At 44.1% G+C, this 12,589-nt stretch overlaps 1 protein-coding gene across 50 annotated transcripts in view; it reads right to left on the bottom strand.

The window, feature by feature from the left end:
- Nucleotides 1-11,213, bottom strand: part of gnav1 (guanine nucleotide binding protein (G protein) alpha v1) — a 56,788-nt gene extending 45,575 nt beyond the window's left edge. For all 50 annotated transcript variants that reach the window (XM_052528847.1, XM_052528849.1, XM_052528850.1 and 47 more), the window contains exons 1-2: nucleotides 9,948-11,213; nucleotides 4,335-4,426 (exon numbers count right to left, since the gene is read on the bottom strand). In XM_052528847.1, coding sequence (XP_052384807.1) covers nucleotides 4,335-4,426; nucleotides 9,948-10,083 — 228 coding nt within the window. In that variant the 5' untranslated portion in view covers nucleotides 10,084-11,213. The remainder of the gene's footprint in view (nucleotides 1-4,334; nucleotides 4,427-9,947) is intronic.
- Nucleotides 11,214-12,589: the final 1,376 nt, after the last annotated feature.

Raw genomic sequence — 12,589 nt, 5'->3', positions numbered from 1 at the left:
AAGGAGAGGGGGGAGGGAAGGAGAGGGGGGGAGGGAAGGAGGGGGGAAGGAGAGAGGGGGAGGGAAGGAGAGAGGGGAGGGAAGGAGAGAGGGGAGGGAAGGGAAGGAGAGAGGGGGAGGGAAGGAGAGAGGGGGAGGGAAGGAGAGAGGGAAGGAGAGAGGGGGAGGGAAGGAGAGAGGGGAGGGAAGGAGAGGGGGGGAGGGAAGGAAGGAAGGAGAGAGGGTTGTCAGTGATGTGAGGAGAGAGGGGGAGGGAAGGAGAGAGGGGGAGGGAAGGAAGGAAGGAGAGAGGGTTGTCAGTGATGTGAGGAGAGAGGGGGAGGGAAGGAGAGAGAGGGAGGGAAGGAAGGAAGGAGAGAGGGTTGTCAGTGATGTGAGGAGAGAGGGGGAGGGAAGGAGAGAGGGGGAGGGAAGGAAGGAAGGAGAGAGGGTTGTCAGTGATGTAAGGAGAGAGGGGAGGGAAGGAGAGGGGGAGGGAAGGAAGGAAGGAGAGAGGGTTGTCAGTGATGTGAGGAGAGAGGGGGAGGGAAGGAGAGAGGGGGAGGGAAGGAAGGAAGGAGAGAGGGTTGTCAGTGATGTGAGGAGAGAGGGGGAGGGAAGGAGAGGGGGAGGGAAGGGGAGGAGAGAGGGAAGGAAGGAAGGAGAGAGGGTTGTCAGTGATGTGAGGAGAGAGGGAAGGAGAGAGGGGGAGGGAAGGAAGGAAGGAGAGAGGGTTGTCAGTGATGTGAGGAGAGAGGGGGAGGGAAGGAGAGAGGGGGAGGGAAGGAAGGAAGGAGAGAGGGTTGTCAGTGATGTGAGGAGAGAGGGGGAGGGAAGGAAGGAAGGAAGGAAGGAGAGAGGGTTATCAGTGATGTGCACGCCGAGGGAACTTGGAAGATTCTCACCATCTCCACTGGAGTTCAAGATGGCACCAACAGACATGGTCGCCTTGTTCCTAGTTCTGAACCAACTTTGCAGTATTGTTTTTTTGTGTGGTATTTCTTACATTATTTCCACAGAACGTTTCTTGTATTATTCCCTACAGGACTCAGGAGGCGTGCATTACCACCCACCACTTCCGAGTATATTACTCACTAATGTTCAGTCCCTGGACAATAAAGTAGACAAGCTCAGGGCGAGGATCTCATTCGAGACATCAAGGACAAAAACTTACTCTCTTTCGCGGAATTATGGCTCTCTCCGCGTATACCGTCCCTGTCCATACAGCAAGCGGGGTTCTCCGTACATCACGGACGGACAGAAAGAACTCTCCGGCAAAAAGAAATGGGGAGGTGTATGTTTCACAATTAACTACTCATGGTGTGATTAAGGTAACGTACAGGAAGTCCTTTTGTTCTCCCGATTTGTAATACCTCTCCATCAAATACCGGTGGCATTACCTCCCGAGAGAATTCTCTTCGGTCATCGTCACGGCCGTGTAGATTCCAACCCTCAGGCAGACACTGACGGCTTTCAAGAAAATACACTGGACTTTGTGTGAACTGGAAACCGCATATCCTGGATAGATTTATTTACGGAAGCTTCATCAACATCTCCTGCGCTATTCGCTCATTGAGAACTCTGACCATTGCTACTCCCCCTTCCGGGACAGCTACAAGGCCCTCGGCAAATCAGATCATGCCAACATTCTGTTCTTCCCCTCCTATAGGCAGAAACTTACAACAGGAAGTACCCTGTTGATAAGGACTGTTTAACATTGGTCTGACCAATCAGAATCTATTCTTCAGGATTGTTTTGGTCATGTGGACGATATGTTCCGTGTTGCCTCTGAGAATAGCATCGACGTATACACTAACTCAGTGACTGAGTTAATCAGGGAAGTGCATAGATGATGCTGTTCCCACTGTGAGGATCAGAGTTTATCCAAACCAAAAACCCTGGATAGATGGCAACATCCACACAAAACTGAAAGCACCAACAACCACATTTAGTGGTGCCAGGGAATTAACCTCTCCCTCAACGTCAACAAAACGAAGCAGCCGATCGTGGACTTCAGGAGACCGCAGAGAGAGCACGCACCCATCCACATCGGTCTATCTTGTTACAGTGCTACAACACATGCCCATCGATGGGACAGAGAAAGGAGTGCGTCCCAAATGGCACCCTATTTCCTATATAGGGAATAAGGTGCCCTGTGGGCTCTGGTCTAAAGTAGTGCACTACGCAGGGAATAGGGTGCCATTTGGGCTCTGGCCTAAAGTAGTGCACTACGTAGGGAATAGGGTGCCATTTGGGCTCCGGTCTAAAGTAGTGCACTACGTAGGGAATAGGGTGCCATTTGGGATGCTTCCTGCTACAGAATGTGGTTAATCAAAGAGTCTACCAGTCTGCAGCAGGCCTAGAGCAGAGATCTGCTGTACAGGGCATAGTCGGGACAGGACAGGGGAAGGCGGGGTGAGTGAGTGAGTGAGTGAGTGAGTGAGTGAGTGAGTGAGTGAGTGAGTGAGTGAGTGAGTGAGTGAGTGAGTGAGTGAGTGAGTGCGAGTGTGTGTACGTAAGAGAGAACGCAGGGTGTGTATGTTTTTGTTGGTTCAGGGAAGGGGAAGGCATATAGATAGGGCAGTGAGGCAGCATGTGATTTATTCCACTGGAAGAGAGTGTTAAAGTTACCATGGTGTTAAAGTTACCATGGTGTTAAAGTTACCATGGTGTTAAAGTTACCATGGTGTTAAAGTTACCATGGTGTTAAAGTTACCATGGTGTTAAAGTTACCATGGTGTTAAAGTTACCATGGTGTTAAAGTTACCATAGTTTTCACGTTACCAAACTTGTCTCTTTAGATGAAAGGGGGACTGATGGGGAACTGATGGGGGACTGATGGGGGACTGATGGGGACTGATGGGGGACTGATGGGGGACTGATGGGGCAGTGATGGTGGAGTGAGTCTTGGATAATCTGACTTTTATGAGAAAGAGGGAAAGGCCATGACCTTCACACATCACCACCCAGGACCTTCATCTGGCATATCAGAGTCTATCCGGTGTGTGTGTGTGTGTGTGTTCCGGTGTAACATGACAACAGACAGCTGCCAAGGACCGATTCAGAGCAAGAATACTCCAAGTCTAGAAAATAATATTAGCACACACACACAAACGTGTATGACGCACTAATAACTCAAACCAAATTCCTCTCATAATTGAACATTCTTGCTGCTGCACACCTGTTAGTAAACTGGTAGCCATCAAAATGCTCACCCTTTAAAAAAACAGGTCATTCCTCTCAACACTTGTTCATTATGTTGCTACATTATAGAGAAGTCAGAGTGAGGGAAGGATAGAGGGAAGGAGAGGAGAGGGGGGAGGGGAGGGAAAGGAAGGAAGGAGAGGAGAGAGGGAGAGAAGAGGAGAGGAGAGGAGAGGAGAGGAGAGGGGAGGGGGGGAGAGGAGAGGAGAGGAGAGGAGAGGAGAGGAGAGGAGAGGAGAGGAGAGGAGGAGAGGAGAGGAGAGGAGAGGAGAGGAGAGGAGAGGGAGGGGGAGGGGAGGGGAGGGGAGGGGAGGGGAGGGGAGGGGAGGGGAGGGGAGGGGGAGGGGGGAGGAGGGGAGGGGAGGAGAGGAGGAGGGGGAGGAGAGGAGAGAGGGGGAGGAGAGGAGTGAGAGAGGGGAGGAGAGGAGTGAAAGAGGGGAGGAGAGGAGTGAGAGAGGGGAGGAGAGGAGTGAGAGAGGGGAGGAGAGGAGTGAGAGAGGGGAGGAGAGGAGTGAGAGAGGGGAGGAGAGGAGTGAGAGAGAGGGGAGGAGAGGAGAGAGAGAGAGGGGAGAAGAGGAGAGAGAGAGAGGGGAGAAGAGGAGAGAGAGAGGGGGAGAAGAGGAGTGAGAGAGGGGAGAAGAGGAGTGAGAGAGGGGAGGGAATGAGAGGAGTGAGCAAGGGAGCAATGAAGAGGAGTAAACATCTAAGTGAGAAGGAGAATAAAGAGGAATGGAAGAAAGGGAAAGTTGGTGGGAAAAGAGGGAGGGAGACCGAGAGAGTCGGTGGTTCAGTGAGTGTGTCTCAGTATTGTCCACATTCCTCTATTTAACCCCAGACCTTAGGACAAACACACAGGAAGAGTTGATGCAGATGTGTCCCCAGAAGGCACCATGCCCTCACTCAGCTTATTCCCCCCCCCCTTCTCACTTATTCCACTTCTTATCAGATGAGTGATATGATCATCAGCTATCTCACCTGGCCAGTTCCACTACAGTGAGTAGCAACCAGCACCTGGTCTGTGTGGACAGGACAACAGACGTCCACACAATGACTGGCAAGCAATTTGATCAGGGTTCTACTGTATTTAGATTACCTGTGTGTGTGTGTGTGTGTGTGTGTGTGTGTGTGTGTGTGTGTGTGTGTGTGTGTACCTTGAAGCTGGTCAGCTCTTGCTTGGTAAAGCCGTGGCTGTGGATGATCTTCATCTGTTTGACCAGAGTACTCTTCCCACTCTCTGCTGCTCCTGAATGAGACGCAGGGATGGAGACATTTCAAGTGTTATATTATCATGTCTCTCTTTGTTTTTGAAACCTTGAGGGTAATATTTACTGTTAAATTCTTTTTTTTTTTTTTTTTTTCTTCATGGTTTGTGTCTTCTCACTTTTGTTTATTTCACTTGCTTTGGCAATGTAAACATGTTTCCATGCCAATAAACCCCTTTGAATTGACGAGAGCGAGAGAGCGAGAGAGAGAAATAGTTTCTTACATTGTATTACAACAAGTTCAAGGACAATGGCTTTATCTTGACGCCTGGGTCCCAGATCAGTTTGTGCTGTGACTGGACAATGACCATAGATAGGAGAGTTGACAAGACAGCATAAAACATCTTGAGTGTTTCCCTTAAGGAATCATGTTCCTATACCTAACGGAATTGTTTAAGGATTCCTTTAGGCGAGGGCATCATTTAAGGGTTTTACGGTAGTTTGAAGATATGTACAACAGAAAGAGTCTCTGGTTACCATGGAAATTACTTAATTAAAACATTTTTTTTTTTAAGTATTCAAAGACATGTATTTTTGGAGATCGCAAAAAATAACTTCTACGTTCAAGACCAGAGAAACAAATTGATTCATTAGATAATAAAAAGTGTTCATTTGAGTTACTTTTTACTCAACTTGTTTCTATTAATTTCTAGCACATCAAGCGAAGTCCAGAGCAGCGGAGGGTGCAGAAGGGCCACGAATAATTGACATCTACTTTGCATAACATTAGTTGTAGGTCATTTTTGCCTGTTAAACTATCTGGTTAGCTACATCTACCTTATAGTTATGAAGTATAACTTTTGAATTACGTATATCTTGATTCCTCTCTATTGTCCCTGTCCTGGCTGGAAGAAGGTTCAGTGGATGGGTAAGTCCATAGTCAAGTCAATAGCTAGCTAGCTAGCCACAAATAATGGTTAGTTAGCTAGCTGCCCACTAAACATTTACATCTACCTTGCATAACATTAGTTTTAGGCCCTTTCTGCCTGTTTAACTAGCTGGCTAGCTAGATTACTATGGCTCACATATATCTAGCTGATAATTATGATATAAAACATTTGCTTTGTGGTGCAGTGTGAGATAAGCATTACTCCCCCTACTGTGTTAAATGTTACGTTTGATGACTTCTCCACACACTCGTCCCCACAAGAACGTAGTCAAGAGAACATCCTGGGAGAATGCAGTCAGAGCGTGAGTGTGGAGCGCGGTAGTGTGCATACAACACCACGTGTTTGATACCATTCCACTTCAGCCATTAACACAAGCACGTCCTCCCGAATTAATGTGCCACCAACCTCCTGTGGTATAGAGTATGTAGCCAGCTAGCTGTGGGTTGTGCACCTTCCCTTGTTCAGCTACCTAGCGAGCTGGTGGGCAGAGGAAAGAAACATTCCCTTCCACAAGTGCTGTTTACATTGATATCCATGCTGAATGCTGTTTACATGGATATCCATGCTGAATGCTGTTTACATTGATATCCCTGCTGAATGCTGTTTACATGAATATCCATACTGAATGCTGTTTGATACCCATACTGAATGCTGTTTACATGGATATCCCTGCTGAATGCTGTTTACATGGATACCCATACTGAATGCTGTTTACATGGATATCCCGGCTGAATGCTGTTTACATTGATATCACTGCTGAATGCTGTTTACATTGATATCCATACTGAATGCTGTTTACATGGATACCCATACTGAATGCTGTTTACATGGATATCCCGGCTGAATGCTGTTTACATTGATATCCCGGCTGAATGCTGTTTACATTGATATCACTGCTGAATGCTGTTTACATTGATACCCATACTGAATGCTGTTTACATGGATATCCCGGCTGAATGCTGTTTACATTGATATCCCTGCTGAATGCTGTTTACATTGATATCACTGCTGAATGCTGTTTACATTGATATTTATACTGAATGCTGTTTACATGGATATCCATGCTGAATGCTGTTTACATGGATACCCCTGCTGAATGCTGTTTACATTGATATCCCTGCTGAATGCTGTTTACATTGATATCCCTGCTGAATGCTGTTTACATTGATATCCCTGCTGAATGCTGTTTACATTGATATCCCTGCTGAATGCTGTTTACATTGATATCCCTGCTGAATGCTGTTTACATTGATATCCCTGCTGAATGCTGTTTACATTGATATCCCTGCTGAATGCTGTTTACATTGATATCCATACTGAATGCTGTTTACATGGATATCCATGCTGAATGCTGTTTACATTGATTTCCCTGCTGAATGCTGTTTACATTGATTTCCCTGCTGAATGCTGTTTACATTGATATCCCTGCTGAATGCTGTTTACATTGATATCCATACTGAATGCTGTTTACATGGATATCCATGCTGAATGCTGTTTACATTGATTTCCCTGCTGAATGCTGTTTACATTGATTTCCCTGCTGAATGCTGTTTACATTGATTTCCCTGCTGAATGCTGTTTACATTGATTTCCCTGCTGAATGCTGTTTACATTGATTTCCCTGCTGAATGCTGTTTACATGGATATCCATGCTGAATGCTGTTTACATTGATTTCCCTGCTGAATGCTGTTTACATTGATTTCCCTGCTGAATGCTGTTTACATGGATATCCCTGCTGAATGCTGTTTACATGGATATCCCTGCTGAATGCTGTTTACATGGATATCCCTACTGAATGCTGTTTACATGGATACCCATACTGAATGCTGTTTACATGGATACCCATACTGAATGCTGTTCACATGGATACCCATACTGAATGCTGTTTACATTGATATCCCTACTGAATGCTGTTTACATTGATATCCATACTGAATGCTGTTTACATTGATATCCCTGCTGAATGCTGTTTACATTGATATCCCTGCTGAATGCTGTTTACATGGATACCCCTGCTGAATGCTGTTTACATGGATACCCATACTGAATGCTGTTTACATGGATACCCATACTGAATGCTGTTTACATGGATACCCATACTGAATGCTGTTTACATGGATACCCATACTGAATGCTGTTTACATGGATACCCATACTGAATGCTGTTTACATGGATACCCATACTGAATGCTGTTTACATGGATACCCATACTGAATGCTGTTTACATGGATACCCATACTGAATGCTGTTTACATGGATACCCATACTGAATGCTGCTACATGGATACCCATACTGAATGCTGTTTACATGGATACCCATACTGAATGCTGTTTACATGGATACCCATACTGAATGCCGTTTACATGGATATCCATACTGAATGCTGTTTACATGGATATCCCTACTGAATGCTGTTTACATTGATATCCCTACTGAATGCTGTTTACATGGATATCCCTACTGAATGCTGTTTACATGGATATCCCTACTGAATGCTGTTTACATTGATATCCATACTGAATGCTGTTTACATGGATATCCATACTGAATGCTGTTTACATGGATACCCATACTGAATGCTGTTTACATGGATACCCATACTGAATGCTGTTTACATGGATACCCATACTGAATGCTGTTTACATGGATACCCATACTGAATGCTGTTTACATGGATATCCATACTGAATGCTGTTTACATGGATATCCCTGCTGAATGCTGTTTACATGGATACCCATACTGAATGCTGTTTACATGGATATCCCTACTGAATGCTGTTTACATGGATACCCATACTGAATGCTGTTTACATGGATATCCATACTGAATGCTGTACATTGATATCCCTACTGAATGCTGTTTACATGGATATCCCTACTGAATGCTGTTTACATGGATATCCCTACTGAATGCTGTTTGATACCCATACTGAATGCTGTTTACATGGATATCCATACTGAATGCTGTTTACATGGATATCCCTACTGAATGCTGTTTACATTGATATCCCTGCTGAATGCTGTTTACATGGATATCCCTACTGAATGCTGTTTACATTGATATCCCTACTGAATGCTGTTTACATGGATATCCCTACTGAATGCTGTTTACATGGATATCCCTACTGAATGCTGTTTACATGGATATACCATACTGAATGCTGTTTACATGGATACCCATACTGAATGCTGTTTACATGGATATCCATACTGAATGCTGTACATTGATATCCCTACTGAATGCTGTTTACATGGATATCCCTACTGAATGCTGTTTACATGGATATCCATACTGAATGCTGTTTACATGGATATCCCTACTGAATGCTGTTTACATGGATATCCCTACTGAATGCTGTTTGATACCCATACTGAATGCTGTTTACATGGATATCCATACTGAATGCTGTACATTGATATCCCTACTGAATGCTGTTTACATGGATATCCCTACTGAATGCTGTTTGATACCCATACTGAATGCTGTTTACATGGATATCCATACTGAATGCTGTTTACATGGATATCCATACTGAATGCTGTTTACATAGATACCCATACTGAATGCTGTTTACATGGATATCCATACTGAATGCTGTTTACATGGATATCCCTACTGAATGCTGTTTACATGGATATCCCTACTGAATGCTGTTTGATACCCATACTGAATGCTGTTTACATGGATATCCATACTGAATGCTGTTTACATGGATATCCCTACTGAATGCTGTTTACATGGATATCCCTACTGAATGCTGTTTGATACCCATACTGAATGCTGTTTACATGGATATCCATACTGAATGCTGTTTACATTGATATCCCTACTGAATGCTGTTTACATTGATATCCCTACTGAATGCTGGTTACATTGATATCCATACTGAATGAAGCACTTAAGGGGCCTCGAGGGCAACTACCTTTTTTCAATGACTTTAAAGGGGAAATGAAGGGAAAGATAAAGGGTGAAAAGCTACTTAAGATGTTTTATGCAACCGGGCCCTGGGTATTTATCTTGTTCTGGTTCATCTCAACACAAACCACATTGGCCTCTATCTGCACTGCGATTCATTCACTGTGACTGACCAGGAAGAATGTTAGACCATTGTGTGGAAACGCCTGCCCCCTTCAAACTCCTCACTGTGTTTCTGTTAAACCAATCATTTCATCTAGTATGGGTCTTTTTTAGCTCGTTGCTATTGTTCCAATAGCCTCGTTTGAGCTAGAAGTGTGTGGGGCTAGGCTCAACTTGCAAATGTGTTGTGCAAGCCTAGTGTATTAGCTTAGGGCCAGGAGTTTGTCCAGTGGATCTGACCAGAGAACACTCGGCTGCACAATACAGAACATCAAAACACTCTTCTACCGAAGGTGGAATATTGTCCACTAACTACTATTACCACCACCACCACCATACAGAGAGAGTAGAGTGACATTTGAAATGTGTCTATTCCATTGAAACTTGCGACTGGAATGTTTCCCTGTTCATTTTCGATGGATTATTTTCGCTTTTGTTTACCAATTTCACTTGCTTTGGCAATGTAAACATATGTTCCCATGTCAATAAAGCCCTTTGAATTGAATGTAATTGAGAGAAAGATAGACTTACCGAGCATTAGAATTTTGACCACGTTCATCTCCCTCTTGGCGTATTCATACAGGTCCCTGTCTATCTTCGCGCTCTGAAGCTTCGCCTTCTTTCCCTCCTCCGTTAGGTCTTGTTCTGAACTGAGACACTGTCCCATCTCGCCTTGCTCATCTCCTCGTTCACCGGACACGCACGAGCTAGAATAATACCGGGGAAGGGGGATCCACTTTAGGGATCAGTCACCGTGAGTTGACGGTGATAGTTGACTCGAACATGTTTATCCAAATGGGTTTTGATTATCGCTTTTTCCTCTTGATGTGTCACATTTTGGGGTGGTTTTCTATGCCAAATGTGTGCAATACTATGTCCAAATGTTCTGTCCTATTCCTTTTTATGACTAAATTAAGAAAAAAGTAATTGAATAGGTTAAAGTTATTCAATCGGTTCGCATTGGAAGCGCATGTCCATCCGTTGTTACATGACGCGGAATCGCTTGCAATATATACAATCGAAAAAGGTGAAAACGTTTACCTACTCACGAGCCCAAAAAAGGTGTCTCGTTACCCAACCAACCACCAAATCGACAAGGCTATTGTGAATACTTCCTAGTTGTGTTAGACTCGAGAGACAAACAACATTTTCGAAAAATAGACTACCTTCAAATGTCCAATGAGACCGTGAGCGCCGCTATAGTAGCCTCCAGAATCCTAACTCCCGAAAAGTTTCTCCTCCTAGTTGATTTAGGACGGGAGATCCCTCCCACGCAGCCTCATAGACTCCCACGGTATTGCAGCATTGGAAAAGTTTCAGATATCCCGTGGAAGTGACGTTTCGGGAGGAGAAATTGACGCCTGAGTGAGTGCTGCCATGTCCACTGTATCCACAAGGTGCGGTACTATGAAAATAACAAACATAATAATCACTGTTTTGAATGTCAGTGCGTTCACGCTCACCAACGCCTCAAATCCTGCCAAACGCGCGGGTCGGGGATTAGTTTCCCTTTGTGTTCCTAATGAGGTGAACGTTTTTTATTCAAGAGATTCGAGCCGTGTCCTCATTTCGACAGCTCAGCGTAATCTGTGACCACACAGCCGCAACCACCGGTCTAGTTTACCGGTTTTCCGCGCGACATGCTGACCTAAACGGTTGTTAATCAGTTGGGTATGGGGTGGTGTGATTTGAGTGGATGTAGACATGTAGTTGACCCCATCAGAGCTTTGGTGAAACGCCACAGACAGCTTTCATTTTCAGAAACTCTCTCTAAATAGTTTAGTATTAAAGCCCCCATGCAGTCGTTTAAATTGTATTTTAAAATCATCACTTGTATGGCCAATAAATCACTTTTATTTTTTATGAAAATCCAATATCTCTTTTTTTAATAATTTATTTCCGAGCGTCCTTTTTCCATTGGAATTGCTCTCTGGTCATGAGGGGGTTGATACACACTTCAATATATTTACACACACAGCCCTGGTTGGCAGATAGGCTCTTCAAGACCAGTGGTCCTCAAACTGTGGATGGCGACAGGGTCCAGGTGGGTCACCCCATCACATTCTTTGTACATTGCAACATTTGATTGATTTCTAAACTCTAGAGCAGGGCTCTCCAACCCTGTTCCTGGAGAGCTACACTTCTGTAGGTTTTCACTCCAACACTAATCTAGCGAACATTAATCTAATAATTAGCTGCGTGAGTCGCTAAATCATGTTGGTTTACAACTGGGGTTGGAGCTAAAACCTACAGGAGGGTAGGTCTCCAGGAACACGTTTGGAGGGTAGGTCTCCAGGAACACGTTTGGAGAGCTCTGTTTAAGGTGGATACATATGCAAATAAGATGACTGGTCATTGGTCAGAATAATTAGATCAGATTGTGATGTCATGCTTTTTCCCCCCTTTGTTTATTTGAGTAAATACTTGAACACTTATTTTTCTAAACTACATTGTTGGTTAAGGGCTCGTAAGCAATTCACTGTAAGATCTACACCTGTTGGATTCGGTGCATGTGACAAATAACATTTGATTTGCTGTGGGCCAAAAAACTCCCACCTGAACAGGCTGAAATTTCCATCACTTTTTCACTAAAAAGGGCATTATCATAATTTCAGTGATCATTTCAACCTGAGTGTGGAAATATATACGTTTGTAAGATGGGTGAAGACGATTATAGGAACAAGTACTCTTCTGAAACTATCATTACAGACATCAGTGGTGTTTACACAATGTTTTCAGCTCAGTAGGTAAATAATGTTAACCTGTTCCGTTTCCACTTCATGTCAGATATGGACTATTCAACTACTACAATGAGGCTCAACCTCAGTAAATAATGGGGACAGTATTTAGTCTTTTCTTGTCATTTCCAAACAATTAATTGACAGATTTACAGAGTAACTTTAGAGGGGTGGAGCCACACAATATACATGCCCATTTGTTTTGGTATTCATCTCTCATTCACACAAAAACAGTCTCTCTCTCACACACACACACACACACACACACACACACACACACACACACACACCCTTTAAAAGTCTCTCTCTCTCTCACACCCTTTAAAACAGTCTCTCTCTCACACACACACACAGTTGACTCCCCATTCATTGTCCATTACTCTAAAAAATGTTTTAAATTAATTATCCACATAACACATTAAAAAGAAGAAAGCA

The sequence above is a fragment of the Oncorhynchus keta genome, chromosome 10 (genome assembly GCF_023373465.1).
Source record: "Oncorhynchus keta strain PuntledgeMale-10-30-2019 chromosome 10, Oket_V2, whole genome shotgun sequence".
Lineage (NCBI taxonomy): Eukaryota > Metazoa > Chordata > Actinopteri > Salmoniformes > Salmonidae > Oncorhynchus > Oncorhynchus keta.
The sequence above is the reverse complement of the archived record's forward strand: the minus strand, read 5'-3'. Positions and strand labels throughout refer to the sequence as shown.